At 35.7% G+C, this 27,498-nt stretch overlaps 2 protein-coding genes across 3 annotated transcripts in view; one reads left to right on the top strand and one right to left on the bottom strand.

Annotated features, from left to right (window-relative positions):
- PDE6C (phosphodiesterase 6C) overlaps nt 1–21,612 on the top strand; it is a 30,211-nt gene extending 8,599 nt beyond the window's left edge. Inside the window, exons 2-22 of the mRNA XM_072869647.1 lie at nt 2,801–2,953; nt 3,068–3,157; nt 3,388–3,528; nt 4,108–4,182; nt 4,289–4,353; nt 4,465–4,531; nt 5,284–5,331; nt 5,535–5,684; nt 6,377–6,520; nt 6,604–6,672; nt 9,791–9,937; nt 10,300–10,407; nt 10,515–10,624; nt 12,691–12,778; nt 14,489–14,589; nt 15,726–15,833; nt 16,098–16,161; nt 17,205–17,279; nt 17,421–17,504; nt 18,556–18,709; nt 21,535–21,612. Coding sequence (XP_072725748.1) covers nt 2,801–2,953; nt 3,068–3,157; nt 3,388–3,528; nt 4,108–4,182; nt 4,289–4,353; nt 4,465–4,531; nt 5,284–5,331; nt 5,535–5,684; nt 6,377–6,520; nt 6,604–6,672; nt 9,791–9,937; nt 10,300–10,407; nt 10,515–10,624; nt 12,691–12,778; nt 14,489–14,589; nt 15,726–15,833; nt 16,098–16,161; nt 17,205–17,279; nt 17,421–17,504; nt 18,556–18,709; nt 21,535–21,605 — 2,112 coding nt within the window. The 3' untranslated portion in view covers nt 21,606–21,612. The remainder of the gene's footprint in view (nt 1–2,800; nt 2,954–3,067; nt 3,158–3,387; nt 3,529–4,107; nt 4,183–4,288; nt 4,354–4,464; nt 4,532–5,283; nt 5,332–5,534; nt 5,685–6,376; nt 6,521–6,603; nt 6,673–9,790; nt 9,938–10,299; nt 10,408–10,514; nt 10,625–12,690; nt 12,779–14,488; nt 14,590–15,725; nt 15,834–16,097; nt 16,162–17,204; nt 17,280–17,420; nt 17,505–18,555; nt 18,710–21,534) is intronic.
- A 156-nt stretch (nt 21,613–21,768) lies between these two features.
- LOC140655319 (protein FRA10AC1 homolog) overlaps nt 21,769–27,498 on the bottom strand; it is a 29,634-nt gene continuing 23,904 nt past the window's right edge. The window contains exons 11-14 of one of the 2 annotated variants that reach the window (XM_072869652.1): nt 27,362–27,486; nt 26,700–26,738; nt 25,252–25,336; nt 21,769–24,803 (exon numbers count right to left, since the gene is read on the bottom strand). In XM_072869652.1, coding sequence (XP_072725753.1) covers nt 24,761–24,803; nt 25,252–25,336; nt 26,700–26,738; nt 27,362–27,486 — 292 coding nt within the window. In that variant the 3' untranslated portion in view covers nt 21,769–24,760. The remainder of the gene's footprint in view (nt 24,804–25,251; nt 25,337–26,699; nt 26,739–27,361; nt 27,487–27,498) is intronic. The other variant, XM_072869653.1, reaches the window with a different exon arrangement.

The following is a 27,498-nucleotide window of genomic DNA, read 5'->3' as shown; positions in this document are numbered from 1 at the left end:
CTAACCTCTGCAAAAATTGTATGACCAAAGTGCTTCTATGGAACACTTCTGAACACCACTGCTTGTACCTTCAGTCTGGAGTTATTAAACAAATTAAGACTCAGCAGCTGTGTCCTGCTGATTCAGCTCACTTGGTGTATACAGGTCCCTTTTAAGTATTCAGAAATCTATGAGTGTCTGAAATAATATTTATTCCCTCACAGCAGCATACAGCACTCTAAAACCAGGAACTTGGGCCTCGCCATTATGCTAGATGCTCTTGGTGAGGTGGAGGGACTACAAAACAGGGTCAAATTCTCTATCTGATTTACTTTATTTTGAATGGCTAAAACAGTCAGAGATTCAGAAATTGTTACTGAAGCCCAAAAACACACCCAAGCCCAGAATGGTTGTGTCCGTCGGTAATACATCTCAGAGAAAATCAAGTTATTTCCATGCAATAACATACTCCTTTAGAAGACTGCAGGACAGTATTTGATTCTTACATAAAAGAGACAGATTGACTGACATTTTCCCTGGATGTCTGTTAAGTGAGATACCTTTCTCTGAGAAAAACAGAAAACAACAACTTGGAGAAAGTTTGACAGAAATAGAGAAAACATCCCCTCTTCACCTGGACAATATATTTGGAACTGGCTACACTTTCCAGGGACCCAAATACAGCCTGATACACTGAACTAGAGAAAAAACATATTGGTTACTTATATTCTTCTCAAGGGGATTTATGGTGATGACACAGGCTGTCCTTAAGAGAATCAATTCTCTGTAAGAGAGCCCAGTTGGTAAATATAGAAAAGACATTTCAGAGTTACTTCCACACATTTAATTCTTTCACAGAAACGCAGTCCTAGAAGGAAATCTAAAATGCCAATGTAAAAGATGGGCTGTCTAAAGACTATGAAGAACTGAAGAAAAAAAAACCCCTAACATTTTGAACACATAATAAAATCCAGTCTACCTTCTCAGGGTTGTATATGCTATAAATTCAACACATACCTGAAACAATTGCTAAAGAGGGAAGAGGGGAAAAAATAAATTAAGAGGAAAGATCCAAATAGTAGACAAACAATTTTAGTTCTAGCCTTTCCTAGCCTTTTCATGCTTGATTTTACAACCCAGAAAATGTTTGTTTGTTTGTTTGCTTGCTTGCTTGTCTAAGTAACTTTGTGTATAATTTATGAAAGCAGAAATTCCATTATACATCCTGCAACATTCTCCAGCCCATCAGCAAGGAGGAGACCTTGAGATTCCCCATGCAGATCTTGGCTGCCTAAGCTAATGCAGTAATTAATAGCAGCAATATGTATCAGCTCTGTGGGTAGACATGCACTAACAAGTCAGTCACTTTATAAGTGGGTTCACAAATACTTTCTAACAGCAGGGGATTGGTAAGGTTTGGGAACCTTGGTTCCGGGTGGATGTCCTTAAAACAGGACTCCTTTGGCCTCTCTCTGGCCAGCTGCCGTTCCTATCCATGGTGTTATAATGTAGTCTGACCTTCCCTGGTTACCAGGCTGCTTGCCACCTCTTGACATTCTCATTTAACACCAACTGCTCATCACCTTGAGAAATCAGAAGCAGACCTGTTAAAGGAAATTCAGGGAGAATCTGCCATTGACTGTAGACCAGGACTTGAGTGCTCATTGCTCTGAAGAAGAAGTTTGAGCAGTGACTTGTCAGAAGTGGCAGATGCGAGGGGATGGAAAAGGCTCATGAAGACAGAGTCTGGCTATTTTAGCTGCTTAGTAGAACCATGTCCCTTCTCAGTATGCACATATTCACAGATTGCAATCCCCCAACTCATAACTCAGCTCATTTAGATGTATTATCATAAGAAGATCACAAAACAAAACAACCCTTGACAAACAGATTTCCCTGACAAATTTCAAATCCCTTTTTTAAAGAGAACACTAAGGCATTTCAAAGAAAACACCAAGAATTTCTTTGATATGAGGAAATGAAACAGTTTTCCATGAAACATGAACTAGCTTCCCAGTATTTTTTACATAGAAGAATGAAAAGAAAAGCTTTTACTAAACCCTCCTCAGCACTCAGTTTCAAGAATGAAATTGGTGGGGTACTTAGTTGTAGCTCATTCATTAGTCACGTGGTCTCATTCCCACGGGATCACACATCCAACAAAAGCAGCTCTGCGTCCTGATCCCCCTGGTCCTACACCCCATCATTCACCAGAAAAGCATGTTGGGCTGGGAGCAGCAGGAATGGGAGTCTGTCAGACAGGAAGGAGTAAGAAACGGCTCAGCCAGATGCGTACCTGCTGGGGATGCCTCTCTGCCAGAAGCATTTTTAGCCATATACATTCAGAACAGACAGTAGTTTTAAACATTGTGTAATGGGACATTATAATGAATGTTATCTACAGAAATAATTAAATAATAATAAATATTAACATAGCTATGAAGTAATTCTCTTACATGCAAGCCATATGTATTAAACTCTCAGGTAGCCAGAAAGTCATATTACTCTCTCCTTTATTCTAGATTTTCCCATGTTTTTAATTCCTCAAATTCCTCATCATTCTAATAAAAACCTGCACAGAACTTGATTTCAGAAGCTATATTCGTAACCAATGCCTAAGTCAAGCTTGTACATATAACTCTGCAAGACTGGGTTAAATAATGATAATTTTTTTTGCGAATATAAACCTACTGCAGCGTGAAACTGTGCTCACAGTATTGCAAACATAAATTATCAAATGAAATGATAATTTGCTCTTGGCGTGGTAACTAATTGTTATGTGTTTCATTTGTGTGTGGTTTTTTTTTTTCTTTTCTTTCAGAACAACCATTTTTCTGACTTTCTGGACAAAAAAACTGGTTATACAACAATCAATATGTTGGCAACCCCAGTTATGCAGGGTAAAGAGGTGCTTGCTGTTGTGATGGCACTCAACAAATTAAATGCCACTGAGTTCTCAAAAGAGGATGAAGAGGTAATAACCTCAAATGTCACACAACAGTACAGTTGTTAGTTCAACAAGTAGTTTGAGTGAATCTACCTCTTGATTTGATACTTTTGTCTTATTTTTGCTCTTTGTCATTTTTAGGTCTTTAAAAAATACCTCAATTTTATATCTTTTGTCCTAAGAAATCATCATACAACATACCTCTACAATATTGAATCCCGAAGAAGTCAGGTATAGAAGAATTCGTTAATGCTAATACTTCATTTTTGTGTGAAACCATTATTATTCCCACTATTTTATATTCTTGCAAACTTATTGAAGTAAGGATAGCATCTATTTAATTTTTTTATTTGATAATAGTAAGGCACCCTATTATTTTATTCTGGAATGCCTAGGATTCATATGTTTATGTTTTCTTACTGTTGTGAACATTTACACTCTTTCTCTTTTGTTGTAAATAGATGCTTTTGTGGTCTGCCAACAAAGTATTTGAAGAGCTAACAGATATAGAACGGCAGTTTCACAAAGCACTGTATACTATTCGAATGTATTTGAATTGTGAAAGATACTCTGTTGGTCTGCTGGACATGACGAAAGAGAAGGTAACAATCATTTTGCCTACTTGCTAGAAATGTGCTACTCCTAACTTTAAGTTATAAAATCCATCCTTCTAATAATTCATTTATTCTGCATATTTCTAGTGCGTGTCTCCCCAAGACACAACGTTACCATGCTTTCTAACCCTTTGGGATAATTTATATAAAATCTATCCATGTTACAAAAATTACATGCAAAATATAAGCATGGCAAAGGATACAATCACGATAAACATAAAGGCTAATTCTGAAATTATTTTTCATATCAATAATTCCATGTGAGAAAGGGTAGAAGAGAGAAGTGCAGGTCTGATTATTACTTTATAAATACCTGCCTTTTAAAACAACAAATAAGCTGTACAACCATCCAGGGATAAGCTTCAGATTAGCCTGCAATTTACCGGCAAGCATTTCTTGCCTGGAATATATTTAACAATATTTTCTTAATATTGTCTGAAATGTGACCATAGAACAGCTATGTAGAAGGAAAAATAAAATTGCTATCCACAGATGTCATGTTATCTATGAATACAGAACTGATTTTTTTGTTTTCCTTTTGCTAAAACCTGTGTATCATTTTCTCAGGAGTTCTATGATGAGTGGCCAATCCGACTGGGGGAGGCAGAGCCCTACAAAGGCCCTAAGACACCTGATGGACGAGTGAGGATGTTAATTTTTCTTTTTATGAATCTTAATTTTAACCTTAATTTTAATCTTAAATTTGAGGCTGTACAGGTCACCTACATGTTTTTCTCTTTTTATTTAGGAAGTCAACTTTTATAAGATTATTGACTATATTTTACATGGAAAAGAAGAAATCAAAGTAATTCCGTGAGTATTCATTGGCAGCCTGCGAATGTGTGGTAATTAGATATATTGCTGGGATAGAATAATAACATGTCTGTATTGTAGAAATCATTTAATTTCATTCTTTCTCTAAAGGTCACCTCCAGCAGATCACTGGTGTCTTGTCAGTGGATTGCCAACATATGTTGCTGAAAATGGATTTGTAAGTTCATAGCAAAAATAAAAACTAAAAGTTTTAGTTCATGCAGTTCTTCTGATTGAACAAAAAAAAACCCCAAACCTCCCCATGACCAAAAACCTCCACAAAAATACCGTGCTGCTTCCATTGTCATTGGTTCCCAGTGAAATCATGTGAATCAGTAGTCTGGATGGAGACAAGCCCTCAGCACAAACAGCCAAAACATCAGGAAAATTTCCCTCTGACTGTGGTGACATCAGAGGAATAACATGTGCATCTGATGTCACTTTCCAGGTGTGCTAAGTCTCACAACAAAATGTCAAAGTAAGAAAATCATTGTATACACAGTTTTTAAATTTTCTTTTTTTTCTTAACTCTTCTTGCATAGACAATATACATAATTCAAAGTTGTGATGTATGACAGTTATTAGTAATCCAATGGCATTTTTAATAGCAGTAAGGACAGAGCCCTTGGTACTCAGTTATTTCTTTCTATAAACCCTCATGCCATTTTAAACTGGAAGTTATTTTCTTAACCATTATGCTTATGCACTGCAAGACATCATACATGAGGGACTTTGCTACAAGCACTCCAGAATGACGTCTGTTAGAATAACCGCATCTAATTTAATAAGAACAGTTTTAATTTCTGTAGCTAGCTAGGGTGCTCACTGTTGTTAGCTTAGAAAATAAAGATGCCTTTTTAAAATATCAGGCCAAGTCTTGGTGCACATTATATTCCATTTAAACAATGTCTCCTTTTCTTTATGCTGCAGATTTGTAACATGATGAATGCACCAGCAGATGAATATTTCACATTTCAGGTAATTCCAGTAATGTTAATAATTATGGATATTGTAGAAAAATATGCTAATGCTTTCCACCAATTAGTTATACAGTTGATTACATAAATAATTTCTCCTTTGTTTTTGATGCACAGGTCTTAGTGTTACATTCCTATATCAATAACTGTATTGCTGCTTTCAAAGAAATATACAACATTTCCTGTTCTTTGGCTTTTCTACAGAAAGGACCAGTGGATGAGACTGGATGGGTTATCAAAAATGTCCTGTCATTGCCTATTGTCAACAAAAAAGAAGAAATTGTGGGAGTTGCAACATTTTACAATAGGAAAGATGGAAAACCTTTTGACGAATATGATGAACAGATCATTGAAGTAAGCTTAATAGGATTAGAGGCTTTAAGGAGCCATATGATGTTAATAAAAATATTATTGTAAAAAGTCATTTTAAAATGTCTAAAAATTTTCAAATAGGCTATATTAACATCTACTCAAATGTCTATCTTCTTCACTATACAGTTTCTTAAGAATCAGAAATTGTATTTCCCTTTATAAACCTGAAAATTTATGAAAGATCATTTACATTCCAATAATGAACGAAAGTCAGATATAATTTTATTTTTAATCATTTGACTTTTTAGTGATGGTCAGCATCTCCTAATTAGCAGTAGGTAAGCAGGTATGGCGTGCTGCTTGCCAATGGCTATCATGCCTGTGATCATGGGAGTTCCCAGAGCGTTCATGATCACATGTACTTGGGCAAGATAAGATGCTACACAGTGTATCCAAGTCCACCCAGCTAACTTAAGCTTCATAAGCCTCAAGGTTCTGTATACGAAATGGGAATATGGGCCCTTAATTACTAGGATGAGACAAACAATGTCATTAAAAGCCATGAGGTGCTAACAGAACCTGTTGACAGAAGGTAAAGGCCTCTAACAAGTAGAGTTACACATTACTTTTCAAAGGGCACTACCAGAAACTGGAGTTTAAGAAAAGTAAGTTCAAATTGTCAGTTTAATTTTATTGTCATGGTGTCATCTCCACTTCGCTTCGCTTTGTTCCAGACTCTCACACAGTTCCTGGGGTGGTCTGTTTTAAATACTGACACTTATGAGAAAATGAACAAGCTTGAAAACAGAAAAGACATTGCTCAGGAAATGCTTATGTACCAGACAAAGGCCACCCCTTCTGAAGTTGAATCTATACTGGTAAGTTTCTGTCCACAGTCACAAAATTAAAGTAGGAAATTTGCTACACAAAAACTGAATTTCTTACTCATTTCCATTTTTAGAAATACAAGGAGAAATTAAATGTAAACAGTATAGAAGAATGTGATCAAAAGGATCTTATCAGGATTTTGGTAAGTCATTAAAATGAAAATTCTGGTAGCGTGTTTATCTCCGATAGTAATGTGTCCTCATTACAGAAGTTGTGTATAGCCAAATCCTGATTAATACAATTGATTTTAGCTATCAATTCCACAAGCTAGATGGAGTGGATTTAATAATACATCTTCAATCTCTTTGGTTCTTCTACATGCAGACCCCACTGTTACCTACAGGGAAACATTCTGTCCTAAATATATGTCAACAGACTTGGATAGTCAGAGTTATATAGAAATGTTTATATGAATTAACATTTAAAGTGTTTAACTTCTTTAAATATCCATGGGGACAGTGTTACACCTATAACTGAATTTATTTAATTTTGAAAATAAAAGAAGGGACATTCATGTAAGGTTACTTTCATTCTGAGTAAAAGAGCACATGTAGGCGTGTCCGGTGGAACTAACCTACTTTCATATTAATTTTCCTGCATTACCTTAGGCAGAGAAGTCCATAGACAGTGATCAGTGACTTCACAGTGACAAAACAGATTTGACCTAATCAGTTAAAACTCTTCTACTGCTAAAATAAAAATGAGTCACTTTCTTTTCCAGATTGTGCAGTCCTCTGGCTGCCTTAGTATTTCAATCTAGAAAGGGATCGCCTTTTTGGAGGAAAACTCCTGTTTGTGCTCACTTAGTGCACTTTGTTTTTTCTTGTGGAGCAGTCCTGGAGCACATGCACTGGTTTATCTGAAACAAACAAAACTCAAAGATGTGCTTCAGGAAAACACTGAATGAACTCCCGCTGTTAGTGGATCAAAACAGAGCTAGGCTGAAGAAAAAAGGTCAAATACACACAAATCTGTTGAATTCCAGTACCAACCACTTCACATATTTTCTCCTATTACACTACATTTGCTAATGTAGACATAGCCATAGGGAAAAGATCTCATTAAACTATTTTTAGTTATGTACATGTGCATGCCAGAATGCAATGGTGTAAAGGTTTTACTGGCTCCCACAAACCAGATGCTCACACAGCTTACAAGTGGTGAAACCAAAAAACATCAACAGACCATGTGTAGCTTCACATACATTTTAAAGTAAATTTAATTTAGCTGCATGAAGAATTGCAAAAATTAATAGATAAACATTATAAAATCTCTCTACTGGTAGAGCAACAAGTGATTATTATGGTACAGGCTCCAAATGTAAAAACATAATACTGGTATGAATTTTTAAATCTCCAAAAAGCAATTAAAATGAGCTCTCTCAACATTGTGGAGTCACAAATTCAAAGGTCTAATATCCTCTGCACTGCCAAGGCTACATGCAAATGCTTTATCCTATTATAAGACCTGGAATCCCAGATAGCTAATGGGATAAAGCAGGTGTTTCTAGATCTGATGATTCACAAAGTAATGGGTCTTAAAACACCACTGCTCCAGGTTTCCTTGTCCTTGACCTCAGATCAGAGTAGGTATAAAGGTAAATCCCAGGGAGAAGGAAATACCTTTGCATGGATGTTCAGCCTTATTTGTTGAAATATATGCATACATTCAGTCATCTTTTTTCCTTATCTGTAAAATGGAGATCATTTATAGACTACTATGGAGGAAGGGAGTAATTGTGATCATATAATCTATTTTTTGTGTTGCATCAGACTTCCCTGAATTAATTCTTGTTTGGATTGGGGCACATCCCTTGAAATATAATACCGCTCTCCCTAGGCTTTGGGCTATACAGATGAAAAGTGTTATAGAACAGTTCACTAATATCACTATTACCAGTTACGATATTCAATGTGAATGTATATAATGTATACAAAATAGGCAATTTAAATTTAATACAGGCTTCTTAACTTTCATATCCTCTGCAGTTTAGAAGTTAGTATATGTTTTATAGAGGTTCTTCAATAAAAGGAAGAGCTGGCCTAAGCTCAGTATCTGCCCTTCAGAGAAAGAAAAATCCCTGAATGGCATCCAGACAGCTTCTAATGAAATTTGGTACATGGGGAAAAGATTATGCACTTATACAGTCCACTACTTCTGGAATGATCCCTCATTTTCATCAGTGGTCAAGATTATTCAGAATAGACTGTTGTAAACTACAGAAAGGCAATGACTAGGATAGAATCACCACCAACTACAGCACTAGAAAATAAATGACTCTAAGGGGTTTGAAGTAAGCCATAGTAACCATGAATACTATATGCTTTGTACATTTAAGCATTGTAACAATTTTTACTTTATGCATATACTGAGATCATTCAAGAGCCAAGCAGTCAAGAATCTACTGCAAGAAGACAAATGAGAACACAAATAAGATTTGTGACTTTTTACATCTGATCTTGTAGGATTTTCCAGTCCACTTCCCATGCGCCAAATCAACCTTCCAGGTTTGTCTATTAAGTGTATATAGGCTATCACAGACAAAGAGAGACTGTCAAAGGAGACAGGGTAAGACAGACTAATTTTGAGAGTTGGTTGTGGAGCAGAAACAAACCACCAGCACTCCAGAGGTTAAAAAATGTACAGGAATCTTTGCTTGCCTATAGTGTCTCGAAGAGAAGACAAGGCTATGGGTAGGTAGGCATGCAAGCAAGCCTTCTGTTATTAAAAAAAATGTTGCTGTTATACTTTATTCTATGTAAAAGTAACAAATGTTTTGTTCTAGACAGGTTGGTTTTGGTCACTATATTCTTCACTATTCATAAGATCCACAAAGGAAGAACAACACTTAACAAGAATAATTTTGGTTGTGAAAAAGAGGAACTGCAGCCTTGAGACCAGGCTAAAAGTGGGAGAATCATAGGATTTTATACCAGGAAGTAGAAATTCCAAGGCCTGAGATTTCTGAACTAAGGAAATGTTGAGATGGTCACAACAGATTGTGTTGTAATTCAGAGTAGGAAGAAACACCGCCTGGCCAAGACTTTTACCTATCAACTTTGAGAAGAAAGCCAGCAGTATCACGACTGTGTTTCATATCAATACACATTAGTTTGTACTGAAACCTGAGGCCTTTGAAGATATAGTAAGCATACTGTCCTTAGGCAGTGTTTCTACTGAAGTCAGAAAAGAAAATAAAAAAGTTTTTCCAACTTTGTTCTTGCCAGAAAAACCCTTGTGTTTTTGACTTTTCCTAACAGAAAGAAGAATTACCTGATCCAAAAGATTTAGAACTGTATGAATTCCGCTTCAGTGACTTTCCCGTTACAGAGCATGGCCTGATAACTTGTGGAATACGACTGTTCTTTGAGATAAATGTTGTTGAAAAGTTCAAAGTCCCAGCTGAGGTCTGATTTATTTTGTCCTATTTACATTTATTTTAAGATAGAAGAAAAATAGCTGACTGTAGGTACTTTAATACAGAAGTAGGCAATACTAAAGTATTAGTGGTATGGATAACAATCTTCCATTCTTAATTAAACCTTTGCATCTTTGTCATAAAGACTTAAAACTAATCCCGAAATTTGTGAGCTATGGAAGGAATTAAATCAACATACATTTACATAAGCACAATTTGCTGTTTCCATGTTTAATTCACTGAAAAGCAATTATTTTCATAGAACTTGCACATTGTTCCAGTAATTTTATAGGAATTTCATCATTTTGTTTCAATTAACAGCACAGTCTTAATCACTTTTGTTCGTAATAGGTCCTTACAAGATGGATGTACACAGTCAGGAAGGGTTATCGAGATATCACTTACCATAATTGGCGACATGGATTCAATGTGGGACAAACAATGTTTACTTTGCTGATGGTAACATTGCTAATATTAACCTTACATTCATTATTTAGTTTTCCTTTAATTTCCAACTGGAAAATTCAGGAAGGTACACACTCACAATTGTCTGTTTTCTTTTACAGACAGGCAAAATAAAGAAATACTATACTGATCTAGAAGCCTTTGCCATGGTTGCTGCTGCTTTCTGCCATGACATTGATCACAGAGGGACCAATAACTTGTATCAGATGAAGTAAGTACAAACGCTCAAATATATGGATAAGTAGTGTTTTTAGTGGCAAATGAAAAAAACATGTCAAAACTTGCAAAAATATAAGGTATATATTCCATATTCATCTGGCATGAATGAACATTTATCCTACAGAAGATTTCTGCCTCAGAGCATTTGTCATGACAGCTGAAACACAAAGACAATATGCAAAAGCAGAATCTTAGAAGGATCTCCTGGAGCTGCAATTCATTTTTAAGAGAGACTAAGCTCTTGCAATGCTTGAACTGTAGCAGAGCCTCATGCACATGAGGCCACAAAGAAATGAGAACAGTAAATTAAAATCCCTAACTGGATTACTTTTTTTCAAGACAGGGCATAAGCACTTTTCTGGAGACGGATTCAGAATAAGGCATAGACAAGAGCCAGTTTAGAGGGAGACAGGATTTAAGATGCATTGTTTTTCTCTGATTTCTACTGTCTGATTCAACTAGCTCAGTTGTTCTCCCTGCCCCTCAGTTTACTGACTGATGTAGGTCCGTTCCTGAGGTGTAATCTCCTCATGTTATACAGGATTCTGAGCTAAAGAGCTTGTGTTCTGCCACTAGGTCCACATGGCAGTAAGTTACACATCATGAGGTTAAGCTTTGCAATTCATGCTCCTTTTTGTTCTGAGAAAATATTGTAAAGGATTTCTTTGTGATTTTTCCCTTGTTTGTTATGAAACAATATTAATTAGTGGATGCTTGTTATAAAACAATATTAATTAATTTTGTTTTAAACTTACCTTTTTATTACAACATTACATATCATGGTGAGACCCACTCTTCTGAAGAGTGAACAATCTACCATTTAGTCTTTTACATGATCTGTTAGGGCTGTTCTATGTACTAGCCAGAGAACACAGGCTTCTCAGAATGTCACATGTGCCAGAAGATTATAACCATAATTTTCTGAGTACAGTTTCCCACCAACTGAATCTCCAGAATGATTCAGGCTCCTCCTCTGACCCTGGACACACTTCTCCCACGAGAGGCGTTTTAGCCTGCATGCTGGAGCAGCGACGCGAAGGGATTTTCTGATTATTCTCAGGGATTCTCCAGGTGACGTAGGAGAGAGAGAATGACAGACGCTGATTCTTATTCAACGGATTGCCTCTCATCCAAATAAGTTTAAGGGAGGTTTTAAATCTTCCTACTATGGTCTTCCCTAGCTGAAAGCCCTCTACGTGAGGTCATATGCAGTAAAGCTATTTATAAAAGTTATCAGGCTTTACCACAACAGTCCTAATCACAAGTCAGAAAATACAGGTAGCATGTAGCAATCCGCCTTGGGTTATCTGAGGAACGGAGTTATTGGCCAAAGGAAGAAAGGAGGAAAATATACTTCCAAACATGCAGAACCACCTGGAGCCTATGTAGATAGGGCACTTATCCCTTCTTCCCGCTACCCTAGTCTGATGCAGAATTTCCTCTGCTTGAAGCTTAGCCCAATGTCAGAGAAATGCTTTGGGCTCTGTGGTAAGACAGAACACACCTGAGCTGTCAGGACTTGCGCAGTCCATAAAGTGGTGATTTTGGGGGAGGGGAGGAGCCCAAGGGCATTAGAGGAATTACACTCCATTATACTGTTACTTCAGATTTAACTTACTTACAGTAAGTTAGAATCACAGGGGACATGGCCCACAGTCATTACAGACAGACAAGAGTTCAAAAGCCGTGCCACACAATAAATACTAAAAGATGCATAAAGGCTATTTTTAAGGTACACAGAAGATGTGTAGATTAAACAAACAGCAAAACTGAACATGCAAGACAAAATAGAAGCACGTTTTAAAAAACACAGTTTTTGAGTTTTGAGGCATGTAACCATGCCTTTGACTTTAGTGGGCACTGAACACCCAGTGCTCTCCAACTGTCATCATTATTCAGTCACAAGAGTGAAGGCAAGCAAGTTTTTTTTTTGCTCTGCATCATACCAATGGTTAAGATATATAGAGTAAACTATTGAACATGCAAATCAGAGGCATTTTAATCCTAAAAATCTGAATCCTGAATCAAAAATATTAAGAATTGCTTCTTTTTCAACAGGTCAGCTGCTCCGCTGGCAAAACTTCATGGCTCTTCCATTTTAGAAAGGCATCACCTAGAGTACAGTAAAACCCTACTGCAAGATGAGGTACGTCTGCATGAACCTTCTGCTCACACTGATCAACGCAAAAGATCCAATTAAATTACGATGTTCCAAATTTCACCATGTCTCATTCATTCCTTTAGGTCCAGATTAAGAAATTATGCTAAAATTCAGAAGTTTAAGCCAAATTCTTATGCATTGGCCACTTTTAGAGAAACATCAGTAATTCCACCAGAAATAGACTCACTCAAGACAAAAAAGCTTCTCCTCTGGGCCTCACTGAAACTCCTTAGGTTTTTTCCACTTTCACAAAACAGCTGATGTTGAAACCAAAGCAGAAAATACAATATATACATACAAAATGTTGTAGTTAAACTGCCACCCCTGGTTCAGGAGGTCTGAGTTCGGCTGCTGGCTCTGGCAGCTGAGGAGCAAAGGGATCGAGCTGTTTATGGAGGGTCCCGCTTACTCCCAGGCCAGACCGCACACACACATTACCTTGCTAATACAGAGAAGGCGGTATCATGAGGCTCTGCTGCAGCTCCCATTACTGATCTTCCCTGAATTAGGCAGATGCCCTCAGCTGCCCTTCCCCAGCAGCCATGGAGGTGAGGCTCCCCACCACGGTCTCCTCAGGCTCAACAAAATGGCAGCAGTGCAGCCTGCCAGGGCCTCTGCCCTGTGGGGCCCTACTCCTCTGGCGGTGATCGGCCATCCTTCCCTCAGTGGTGCGCGGCTCTGTCCTGGCTACAAGGGAGGAGACTATTTACAACTCTTTACTATATATTTTGCAGGGAAATAAGACATTTAACAGGCAAGGCTTGAACGCACGTGTCCCTTCCATCCCCCTTGGTTGCAGCAGCGTGGCGGGCACCCACTTACACCCTCATTTTTCATTTTCTAATCCCTGTGGTGGTGCAATTCCCTGACCTTGTGAGGCCACAGAATAAATCCTTACACTAACCAGTAGCACAATGATCATAAAAAACCCAGAAGATTTATGATTTAAAAAAAACCAGAAACCACCTTTACCTTTATTGATGGTGATGTACTTTTTCGAATGTGAGATGCCAGGGACTAACCCCTGCTCTTTGCTGGAGCAGTTGTCAGGACCTCTGCAGGCTCTCAAGAGTGGCATCACTGTGCCCCGTCCTCTCACAGGTATTGTCCCCTCGGTTAAAGAAGGAAGGAAAAACAGGACACTTACAAAAATGCTGAGGGTGATGCTCTCATTCCCTTTGCCTGAGGAAAAGGCCATTACACTTACTATAGCAGGTCCCTGACAGCACTGCAGGCAATTGTGCTGACCCAGGTTAACAGGAGGAAAAGGTGTCTACTCTGAAGCTTTAAAAAGTCTAGGAAAATTAGGTTTATGGAATGTGAACTGTAAAGAAATTATGAAGAACTGCCATTTCTTTACTAATTATGTGCAATACAGGTGGTTTTCTTTGGTTTTAATTTAAATATGGCAATAGCAGGGCTTGCAACTGTTTGAGTCACTGTGGATTTAGTTATTGTGCAGCCTCTGGGGGCAACATCTTAGATCCACCTACCATTTACACAGTTATTTAGCCATTTATTAGCCACGAATAAGGGCCATCTTTGACAACTGAATAACTTTTCATTTGTAGCATTATTTTAATTTAGGGACTGTAGTTGGCCAATTTTGTTATACTGTTCTGAGACAACCTGTATAGTACAAACCAAAGACAGTGTTATAAAAGGAATTGAATTTGTAAACTTTCCATCTTGCAGAGTTTAAACATCTTCCAGAACCTAAATAAGCGCCAGTTTGAAACTGTTCTACACTTGTTTGAAGTTGCAATAATAGCAACTGACTTGGCTTTGTATTTCAAGTAAGTACTAAATTCTGTATAACTTCCTACTGAAAAAAATGTCAATCCTATACAATTTATAACTGTAGGTTTTAGTTGTTTATATGCAGACTACAGAGCTATATTTAAAATTGTTATTAAGTCTAATTCTTGTAAAAACCCGAGACATTCTTAGATTCATTATAAGCTTTCAAATTAGAGAACACATAAATGTATACACTACTTAGTGTACATTTAGTAGGTCATTCAAATATGCTTTCAGTTACAGCAAACACTGTATTTCAGAAGTGTGACTTCTGTAGCCTAATTGTAAGGTTGTGTGCATGTGTGATATTTAGTGTACCATGCTACAGTTACTCATACTAAACAGGAATATGCTTATGACATGGAAATTAAGACGCTGGTTTAAAAACAAAACTGCAGACATCAACTGATCTCAGTGCTAAATATGCCAAAGACTCCAAATCTCAAATCATCCATCTTCTTCCTAACTTTCTGACTTAATGTGCTTTTATGATGGGTGTTTTCCTTAAAGATATATGGAGCCTTTTGTTTTGGTCCAGATGTCTTATGACTGGGACAATTTAAAGCCAGGAGACAGGAAACAATTCAGTAAGTTGTTCAATAGCAGTTATTAAATTTTAGTGAACTGTAATTCCATACTTCATTCATTCTAAATGCAAATTAAAAGATTTATTAAGCAATAGCAAGACATGTTTATGTTTTTCAAAGTTCTTCTCAGTCAGGTCTTAGTGTTTCTTTGGATTTTTGAGGGGAGGGAGTGGAAGAACATTTAGTAGTATTTGCTTCACTTTTCCCAATTCATTACGCTACAGGAAGTAACAAACATGTAATACTAAAGAAGCAAGAATGTCACCCCAAACAGTTTAATATTAAGTGTTAGGAAATTGGTTATTTGTTTCATTGTCAGGAATTCTGACATACTATTTTACACGTCAGTGGTATATAGCAATATCTAAATGTGCTAGGTTTGCTGAAAAGTTTGAGTTCAATGGGAAGAAGGTGTCACTTTGATACTACTATGACTAGGTTACTACTTTGGAAAAGCATAAATATCAGAAATATGGTTTTCTATTTAATTTTTAATGCAGGGACTTTTGTTCATTAATATACGGCTTATTGGAATGTTTTAACAGGAAAAGAACTATGTTTCAAAAGATCGTGGATGCAATTGAAAAAATGGAAACAGAAGAGGAGGCAATTAAATATATATCTATTGACCCAACCAAAAAAGAAGTAATCATGTAGGTGGTTAATATTTTACTCTTCATTCAATCAGTTATCTAGGACCAGATTTTAAAAGAATTTGGGCACCTAAACATGTAAATTGGTGTTATTGTCCGATGAGAAGCATAACCATGATTTTAAATTAGAAATAGATGCCTACAATCTTCTCAAAATGTGCATCCATCTGCATCTTAGGTATCTAAAGTCCTTAAAAAATCTAGACTTTTTTTTTTTCTATCATCATCCCAACTATACTCCTGTTTTGTTTTGTGTTTTCAAAGGGCTATGATGATGACTGGATGTGACCTGTCTGCTATAACCAAGCCTTGGGAAGTGCAAAGTAAGGTAGGTACTTTTCGAACAGACAATACTGCATTTGCTCTCTGTTTTACTGCCTATTTGGTGCATGATCATTTTTTTAAAATTACTTATTATCATTTGATAGATATTTAAGTATCTGTACCCAACTTTGTTTCCAGAAAACAACCTCTATTCTTCTGTCACTGTGAGTGTAAGGGTTCCATGATGCCTCTCCCCAACCACTCTACAGTTGTTCCACCATTCTCTACTTGTCCTTCAGCTAAAACTGGCATCCCTGATTCTGTCAGCTGTTCTAGCTACCCTTAAATATCCAACTTTTGCTATTTTTCCGATATTTTTAAGGTGCAGATTTAATGATATGATTTGAATTAATTGTGTCTGTTCTGTAGATCTTGGTGTCATTTCAAAGTAGCTTAAACATGCTAAAAATAAATTCTGTAATACCGTGTGACACTGCTTTGTACATAAGTACTTCAAGTACTTCAGTACTTATTGACCATCATGCTGAAGCTCATCACTTAGCGTTACAGGAATAGGTTTTAACAATGCATAATCAAAATACAACTACAAGATGCTTGTGGAGCCTTCTAAGTAATGCACACTACAGGTACCAGAAGATTCTGTTATGTTGCTAATATTGTCTTGTTCCTGTTGACAATAATCTATCATTTACTCAGCATGCACCAGAATATTGGTAGAGATAATTTGCTGGAAAAGGCCTTAAGTACACCAGAGGGTGTCTGTAATTTTTGAAAGAAGTGCTTGACTATCTCTACAAGGATTAAAAAGTGGAATTCTATTGTGTTTGACCAAAACTCCCTATTTCTGGAGAACTTTTTAAACTACTCAGAGGTAATGCAGCTAGCAAGAAATAAATCCTCTCTTTATGGAAGGGAAGTTAGTTATAATAGTTAACTAGTAAATTGAGAATACATTGATTTAAGCAGTAATATGCCAGTTCTTGGTTAGTCAACATTTTCACATCTTCTGGAAAGCCTTGTTCTTTTATTTATTTATTTAAATTTACTGCTTTCTGCTGACACTTCCACTGAATTGTGATTATTCAGGTTGCTCTCATGGTTGCAAACGAATTCTGGGAGCAAGGTGACCTGGAACGAACTGTGCTACAGCAACAACCAATTGTAAGTACTAAATAATTTAACTGTGTTAAGCAATGTTAACTCTTATTAAAACATTGAACAGATAATGGTCCATGATGCTTACTAGATCATTATACCAGCAAGCATATCTACATAATCTAAATTACCACTATTCTGTTCTAGCCTATGATGGACAGAAACAAAGGAGATGAACTACCTAAGCTACAAGTTGGTTTCATAGATTTTGTGTGTACATTTGTGTACAAGGTAAGAATAATTTTTTTTTAATTTCCCGCTGCAGCAGTTCTGATGGCACAATTAGTGACAAACTGTTGCAGTTAAAAAACTGTAGACAGCAGTGGGACTCTTGGTCATAGGGTAAGCAACTATCACAACCACCACAATTTTTCAATCTTTTGTTACATAGAAAATTGCTCCCACAAAGCAAATTCAAGAGATGTGAAGCAAATTCATAAGAAGTGAAGATCTCAGTGAAACTTGAGGGCACTGAGGTTTTGTTACTACCTTGAAAGACTGAGTTAGAAAGCCCAGTCTGATTCTTCACAGTCCCATTTAATATAAGTATGCAACATTCGGATGGTTACAGAAAGCAGTTAATGGCACAGCAAAGGGAATAGGAAATCTGCAATATTCTGGAAATATAGATATTCTATATCTTCTGTAAGGCACTGAAATGCCAACATTATCAATCCCTGTCTAGCTTTTAATATTATCCCAAAATGTCATGCAGAAAAGTGACATGTAATATTTTAACATCTTCAGATGCATCCTCATCTGCTGGGAATATACTACAGGATACTAGACTTTTTTATTATATCCTGATACTGATAATCATATGATAAAATATCATGTATCATAGTTATAATTGTATTATGAGAATCAGACTATCAAATGTGGGATTAGGGAAGATACTAAAATGTTCAGTATATAATTCAGATCTTTTCTAACTGACTATGTGCACAATAGGGCATTATTATCCCAACATGGTATTTCCAGTAATATGCCACCACTGCATAGCCAAGAACATGCTTTAAAACGTGCACCAGCAGGTACTCACACTATTTCTTTCAATTTATTTACTCTTCTACAGAAAACACATTACCAGAGATGGAACAAGGGCTTGAAAAAAATGTGAAATCAAATAAAATTAATTAATCTAGCATAGATACTGAATTAGATTTCATAGAAAAATGAAAGCTAATGTTTTCTCTGCAAAGCAGCATTTCCACAAATTCAGACTTTACAAATCATCAGTGTTCGCAAATTTCTAATTTACTAATTTAAATTGTTTGTATAGGAATTCTCAAGATTTCACAAGGAAATTACACCTATGTTTGATGGTCTTCAAAACAACAGGGTTGAATGGAAAACACGAGCTGATGAATATGAAGAGAAGATGAAAGTTATTGAGGAACAAAAGAAAAAGGAAGAAGAAGCAGCTGCCAAAAAAGGTTAAGTAACTTTAAGGTTTTAATTTACATATATTTGTAAGGCAGTCAACATATTCTCTCTCTCTCAAATTCACACATGCAGTGCACTTGTGCAATATTCTATTAAACTTTATACTAATGGATGCGAGTTCTGAATTAGCCAAAGTAGCTTTATCTTTACTTGGAGGAAGAGTAAACTTTAAAGATTGCACAAATCCAGTACATTGACCTCATTTTCTAAACTGCAGAATTATAGAAAATATGCCCATCACAAAAGTGAAGGGAATGTAAAATGTCTTTCGTCTTGACTTAAAACTGAATGTAATTAAACACTTATTTATCTGTGAATGCTGCACTCACCTGAAATAGTAGAGATCTATCAAAATTCTCTGTGGCATCAGCCTCAAATGTATTCAGGTGCTTCGTTTAAGTTGAAAATGAAAAGCATAAGGAAAAGAGATGGGAATGGATAGTGTGCATTTGGAACATTAAAAAGCAGTGCAAATCCCCACTTCTCTTCCAAGTTTAAGATAAAGCTTTTGGCTCTAGTTCCCTACCATCAGTTCCTTGGCTGAAATACACTCTATCATATTACAAATTTAACACTAATCTTCCTAAGACGGCCCAAGTCCTAAAACTGAAAGTATGGTTCTGCGTATGATAACCTAGAAGAGAATCTGATTTTATAGAAACTGAGAACCTATCACTCAAGTCTAAGAGTGAAATGAGTCAGTTATTTTTATTCTGTATTGCATGTGAAACAGCAGGTCAACAGCTCTGCCAATCAGCTGAGATGACTGAAAAGGTTCAGAGATTAAAACAAAAACGCGTGTGATTACTACAGAATGATTTATTGTCAGCTAATTTGAAGAAGAAAAGTTAGTTTACTTCTAAGTGTGTGTTTCACATCTTTAAAACATAAACCAGTACTGAATAATTTATTTGTTAATCAGTGTCTGTGGGAAACAGGTGAGTATTCTTCAGGTTTCACACAAACGAGAGGCTACTCAAGGCCACCCATCAAGTTACTGTCAGAGTGTGAAGTGGAACTAGAGCATTACTGGCTCTTAAAATAAATGATACTAGGCTAAAATAAAAAAAAAAAGGTTCTTGAAAAGTGGTTAAAAAAGTACTGTAAGTTACATGATTTAATCAGAGCAGATTTTTTTAAAGATAAGTTTAATAAAATGAGTCAAATTGTAATAAAATTACATGAAATATTTTGGCCTGCTCACACTGTGATACCACTTACACACACTTTCACAGAAATTATGCCCAACTCCATTGTCTCTCAAATTTACTTTTAGAAGACACTTTTTGCAATTGATCATATCCTCTTATTTATTTAAGATTAATTTATTGCTGAGAACTAGCTGGTTCTGAGTATGAACAAAATACTCTTTCCTTACACTGGAATGTAAGCATCTGAACTTCACAGAAATAGCAGCAAAACAAAATAAAACAACCCAGGACCTACACACAAACCTCCTTACACACTTGCTTTCTTGGCAAGAGTATAGTTACTAAAGTCTGATCCTATGCCCTTAAGCATAAGGTTCTTAAATAAAAATTAAATTATACATTTAGGAAGACTCAGGGATTTCTACTCCCACTGTAAGTTAGGACCATCTTACATCATTGGTATTTTGGAATCACTTAGTCACCGACTTAAGGAAAGAAGTATTTTCCCACAAGGAACTTTCACAGGCAAGCACAGACAGACTGATTTGCAGGAGCTAAGGATCTGACCTTTGCATATTATAAACAGTACCACAAAATGTAAGTGAATTATTTTGCATCTTTTTAAACATGCACTGGAATGAGGCCATGCACATTTGTGAAGAACAGATCTGACACTGACAAATCAAGGCCATGTAAATATATGGGTTTCTTAAGTCAGTTCATACAAGCAATAATTTGATAAATGCTGAACCACAGTGGTTTCTCTAGATCACACTGACCTGGCTATTTTTAGCCATTCAGTAGACAGAAGACAAAATAAACATATTTGCTGAACCACTACAGTGGAAAGTTCAGAACAGAAACTAAACCAGAATACAGTATTAAACTAAGAAAATAAAATACATAGTTAGTAACATAGTGTTGATTATGTCCACAAATTACAGAGTGTAGGACACTGATTATGTGACATGTTTCAATGCAGGTGGAAAGGGTCGAAAATGACCTAGTAACATGGTGATCCACAGCTTTCAAATGTAAGTTTTAATTCTAATATTGGTATCTTACCTTAAATGAATCTGGAAATGCAATTTATTACACTGAAAGAATCTTAACTATGACCAATGAGTATCTGTGGAATCATTTGAGAGAGACAGTAACAGAATCAGTAGCTACAGATAACAAACATTAAAAGTCTCTCTCTTAATTGGTAATTACAAAGGGATTCATGCAGGGTTGGATAAAGGCTTATACAATTAGGTCAAATTAAAGTTTTTGTATCATCTGCTTCAAAAATAGATTCACAGATTATATTGATCCAAGAGTTTATTTCTTTTGCATGGCTTGCATACCTCAGTTTTGTATATGTGGGACAGAGTTATATATAGTTAACTACTGAAACTTTCCAGTAAGAGTGGTTCAGTGTGTGTTTGGTCCTCTGAGAAATGTTGGTATCAACTGCTACGCTATATACACATATGCATACATAGGATGTGTTACTGTTTCTTATTCCATTTTCCCAGACAAGTAGTGAAAGCACGTTCAATTTTCAGAAGGTCAAACACACATAATATGCATATCACAAAAGCAACACCTTTTAAACAAGAAATTAGAGCAGCTAAAATTAACAGAAAATACTCACTTTACCTTCCTTCTCTGTTTTTTAGCTGAAAATGCAGCTGGAGGTGGTGGCGGAAGTGGAGAGGATGGAAAATCCAAAACATGTATAATTTTGTAGTTCTTTGTCTCAGACACTGTTTCTGCTACAGAAAAGACACCTAGAAAGAACTTCAATGAGCCCCAATGGATTTCTGCTTCGCATAGAATAGTATAGATCAGTCTCTTAACAATCCTCTTAAACACTTGCCATTTGTTGGAAATAATTTTTAATGGAGTAAACAAACAGTTACAATTAAAAACTGGAAAATTAAAAGAAAAAATAATGGTGCAAAATGAGTTAACTGTGCGCTCTAGGTATTTTTTCATGTCACTCAATTTATACACAGTATTTTTATTAAAATATGTAACCTCTGCACACTGTCCAGAAAACATATAAATAATTTTGACAGATCTTATGTGAAATTACTGAATGAAATCTAACATGTACAATTCAAACAAAAAAATTGCAATTTTCGTAACTTGTATATTTAGATTTTTATATTATGTGTACTTCCTTAATCTGGAATTGTCCTTTTCCTTCATTCTCAATACTATATAAAGTTCTGGAGTAAACATCTCCTTCACTTTAGGAATGCTCAATACAATTCCCTGGCTCATATCTATTAAAAGCAGGTCCATGATACACAGTATTTTTTCAAAACTACCAAGGATGAATCTGTAAATTGTAGCCATAGCTCAGAGAAACCACTCTTTTGCCCACGCGCAAATGGCTCTGCCCACAGTTCCTAAACTGACCACCTTTTACTGTAAAAATCTAAAAAGGCAGACCGTAAACATCATACTTTGCATACAAGTAAGAGTTTACAGAAATACCTATACCTGGATATCTACAGCAGGATCTACGTTCAAAGGCATTTTAAAAGGCTCATGTACTCCCAACACACCTTTTTTAAAATGCAGTAAATGAAAGTATTTGAAAACCAGTGAACTGGCACCAATTTAATCTTGGGAGAGAGAGGACAGCAGAAATAGAGCACATCAGAATTCACATTACCTCCCCTTCTACAACCAAGACGACAGACTGCACACAATTAGCTCTTCATAAACAATGATCTCCCTACCAAGACCTTCTGTTCTTGAAGAATGACAGAGTCCAGTCCATACCTTCTACTCAGGTCTCACAAAGCCAGCTCCTCCTGCAGATGAAGGAAGGAAAATGGCTAGTATATTATGCACGGATCTGAGTATTCACTGGAACCAGTTCCAAATCTAAGAGGAGATGGATGTCAAATGCAGTTCTTGCAACAAACAAGTCTGACATGCAGACTCAATCCTGCCACTTTTCTTCCCCCCTTAAAGAAGGCAGACCCACACTTTTTTTTTTCTCTGAAGGGCCCTCAGCATCCACAGAGAAGGGAGAATGTCTGAATGATTTGCCATATTATATACCTTTCTAAGAATGCTCTATGAACACAGATACTGTGTACAACTATCACCCAAAATTAAAGGAATCCACAAAAAAATCCCACTTATTACATCCTTATTTATAAATGGGCCAAATATTTTATGCAAAATTAGTTATGACACAAAACTGGGTATCATATATGATTTTCTGTATTAAATGCAGATACTAAAGAAAGCTATTTCAAGATTGCTTAATCATGAAATTTTATTCAAACTGTATTAAATGATGTATTTATTATGTATACTGTACCATTTCATAACTGTATTTTGAAGACCCAAAGAGGAGTTAGTTATCCAGAACACATAATATACAATACTCGAAGCAACAAATATAGCAACACATTTGACAAAAGCCCCTTTGGGCAAGTTGCATACATGTAAGCAGATTGCTGCAGATTGGATTTGACTCTCAACCAAGCTTGCAAGATGACAGAGAATTAACCTTTAAATCCACCTGCTTACCTAAAGAAGCCTTCACGCAAGGCTACGTTTATTTCTTACTCAAGGACACCCTAAATATGTCCTTGTACTGTAATCTATTATGCAAGTACAAACTGTTTAAAATGTAATTATGTTAAGTAATACTTGTAAATAGAGTTCTCAACGTACTCATACGATTGCATGTAAAATATTCATAAATACACTGCAACCATCTCTGCTGTTACATTTTCCACATAGAATACTTATTATAAATACTTTCTATAAATATATCTACAGTGGGAAGTACTTATCAAAAATATATTTTATACAACATTAACTTTCCTCAGATTAACATGAACATTTAATTTAAAAAAAGTGTGTCCTTTATATCCGAAGTAATTTTCATCCGACAAAGAAAATAGCCACTGTACCTATTCATGTGCAGACTGTTTCTTTGGAAACATAAAATAAAGAATGTTTAAAGTTGTGGTGCAATTTGAAGAGGAAGATGAATCCAGTAAGTTTCTCAAGCAATACACATTCTTTACTTGTATATTTAGGATTACACATTAAAGAAGGATTAACAGTCAATGTTAAGGAGATCAGAAACCATAGATAACATGCAAGTCACATGTACATCTCCAGTAGAAAGCCACACACTTTATTTTTTACATCAAAAATTTCACCAACCAACCAGATTTTTATAAGTGGAATTATCAGTCACATCATATTATAACAAAAATTTAAAACAAAGTCACAATGAACTCAACTTTTCTAAGGAGTAGAGGAGACATTTCAGATATGGTTTACTTAATTCAAGCAAAATACACATTTGATAAAAATTGAACTTCTCCAATAGCATTTGAAAATACTTACAGAGACTAATACCTGAATATTAAAGTCTACATGACCAATAAATTTTAAGGCTATTAACTCTTGTTTAATAAATTAGACATATGACTATATTAAAGTGTATGGCTTTAAACTAGTAACGGAATCTTCCAAGATGCCCCTTTTACAAAAACCTGACAATAACTGAAGTTTGGGATAAAATAAAAAGCAGAGCCAACTTCCTTAATGTAATGTCAATAAACTATATTCTTGTTTGTTTACAACCTTCCTACTTTTAAGTTTGGGTGCCATATATCTTTTGCACTGAACTGAAAAAATTATTTATCTTATTTCATGAGTATACAGCTTACCACAATAAAAAGAAAGTTTTTAGACCTGAAGCCTTCTACAAAAATAATCTACTGAGATAGTCCATATGAGTGACTGTAGAAAAGGTATGCTGGCAGAAAGAGGTCTCTGGTCCCTAATTATGACTGGATTTCCAGACCTTCATCTTGACAATTCATGAAGAAAATAAGCCTACATCAATTTAGAGTTTCAGAGGAACAAGTCTTGAAAGTACTCATCGAACTCCTCCTCCCTGTAAAAAAAAAAAAAAAAAAAAGTCAAAGTTCTCCTTTGGATCTGTACCTAGGAGATAATCTTTGTATGAAAAAGATTCAGCAGAATTCTGATTAAAATTTGTAGCTGGTATAGACCATTTTGACTTATTCAATACATTCCAATACCCTTCACATTTCCCCTTCTGTGCAACAGCAGTGAGTTGATTGTTAGGATTTACTTCTAAGATAGTTAACAATATGGTGGGGGGGGTAAGACAGCAGTGGCATGGTAGTGGCTTGACAAAGGTTTCCCCTTCAGCATTGTGTATGTCTCCTCTTTAAAAAGCATACTTAGGTTCACTATGTGGAAGGAGATCTAACATAATTTTAAATGTCAGAATAATTCATTAAAACACTCAGGAAAAAATCTCTGCCCTTTCAGTTCTGAATGGACACAATATGTTTTACTAGCTACATCAAACTAACCGTGATTTTTCATCTGCTTCTTGTAGAGGACCTTTCCAAAAGTCAGCATCTGAAGGACCATCTTGTGCTTCGCTGTTATCTGAATCTGTTAAAATATTTAAAGTGCTTATGAAACAAATTTTAAAAGAATTTATCTTTTATTTTTATTTAGATGGTATAATGCTAGGAGCAATGTTTAACTGTAACCATGAGAATAAAAGGAACACTTTACTTTGCATAAAGTAAAAATGAAAACATTTTCCAATATTATTCAATACAGCACCAAAAAGACTCTTAGATATCATGAACTAATATTTTGGCCAAACATAACAACGTCAAAACACTGATCTTGACACAACAGCAGCACAGCACTTTGTTCCTAAAATTAAGGGTTTATAATCACAAACCCAGAATTACAATACAGTTTCAACTCATGATATTAAATGAATCAATTACTTCTACTTGAATGACAACTTTTATCAATTGTAACTTATCAGTGAAATTGTCAGAAAACATGGATTACTGCATAACTGTTTTGTGTAAGTATACAGAAGGAGTGAAAACCAAAAAATATCTCGTTATCAGAAATATGCCCTGACCTAAAAAAAGAGCTTCCAAAGAGCTTTCCTGACAGAACAAGGACTTAGGGCATGGTCTGAGTCATAAGTAAACTGCTTCAGGTCTTCCTGTATCTAGCTGGTGCTGAGGACATAGGTGCTGAGGACATTCCTAAAAACGTATAGCACAGCAGAACCATCAGGAGAAACACTCAATCCCTTCTAGACAGTCTGCAGCAAGAATTGGCATGACCAGGAGATGGGGCTTGTTTCATCAAAAAAGAAAGTGGGGACTGGAATTACTGAGATACGGAGACAACCAGTGCCTGGAGAGTCACTGAGACTCTGAGTGCATCCACCCGCAACAAGTAGGTCTCTGAGGTACTACAGGTGGTAGCTGGAAAAGACTTTAGTTAAAGCCTAGGATTTATTTAAAATCTATTAATTTTTTGAGCAGAGTACATATCAGTATCATTCCCTGAAAGGAAATGTAGTAGTTACTATATTGGAAAAGTATTTTCTTTACACGGCACACATTACACAACACATATCTGCATACCAGGACCCATGCAATTATTAACAATGTACCTATTTTTGCACCCTCTAGTCTTTTCTGGAACAACCTGACCTCTCATTTGTCCGACTATTTCCATTCTGTTATCTGCCCACATTTTTATTCCTTACTTAAACTTAAAAGATTTCCTTCTTAAAATTCCTTACAGTTTTTCTCCAAGAATTTGTAAGTAATTATTTTGACCCTTCATATCTCTGCTTATTTTCACACAGCATTCTTATCATCTTACAAAATATTCAAACTGCCAGCAAATAAAACTAAGACTAATGACAAATGACCATGAAATAATACAACTTATTACAAAAACATAAAATTCAGAAGATACTCAAATACTTTACCTTTATCAGAATTATCTGAATCTTCTGAAGAAACCTGATCTGGAAAGAAACACCATTTAAAAAATAGTAAGCTTATCCTGGTTTTATCCATTATCTTAAATTGTTTACAAGGATATTTCTATCACAATATATTACACATAAACATGTGCACATGCACGTACACACCATACATTCAAAGAAAGCAAGCAAACACTGACGTAAAAAGATTTTTTTTTGCATGAGTTCAAAGGTCACCAGTTTGAGCTCAAATATGTTATCCCTAGATCTGTGGTGTAAAAAGGTTATCTAACATTTCCAAAAGGCTTTCAACCCCAAAGCCTCAAGGAATTAAATACTTTACAACCCTTTCTGGTATGCAATGTCCAATTCTTGGACAAATTTTCCTTGTAATGCATAGTTTTCAAAAGGCTCTCCTTCTCTGTAAAATATAAGAAATTTATCTTTTTTTTTTCCTCCAAATTTATCTTTTTTGTGCACCTAGGAAATTTTACCTAAGAAATTTATCTTTTTTACTACCTGTGTTACACAGTCAAGTAAGTTACACATCTATATTTATAAATAATTATAAATCTATATCTATACATATGAAGCTGTAGCAAAACTAAGATTCAACTAACATATTTGTGTATTTTAAAAATTGGAGGTCTAAAAGTTAAATTTACCTTTATGGGTCTTTTTTTTGGACTTCTTTTTTGCTGAACAAGATAATTTTGTCTTCTTAATTTTGGGCTCTTTAGAGTTCAGTACAGCTGCGCTCCTTTTCTTGCATGTTTTTACTTCTTTTCTCCTTTAAAAAAAG

Source organism: Ciconia boyciana, chromosome 8 (genome assembly GCF_034638445.1).
Source record: "Ciconia boyciana chromosome 8, ASM3463844v1, whole genome shotgun sequence".
Taxonomy (NCBI): domain Eukaryota; kingdom Metazoa; phylum Chordata; class Aves; order Ciconiiformes; family Ciconiidae; genus Ciconia; species Ciconia boyciana.
This window is presented reverse-complemented; position numbering and strand designations above follow the sequence as displayed.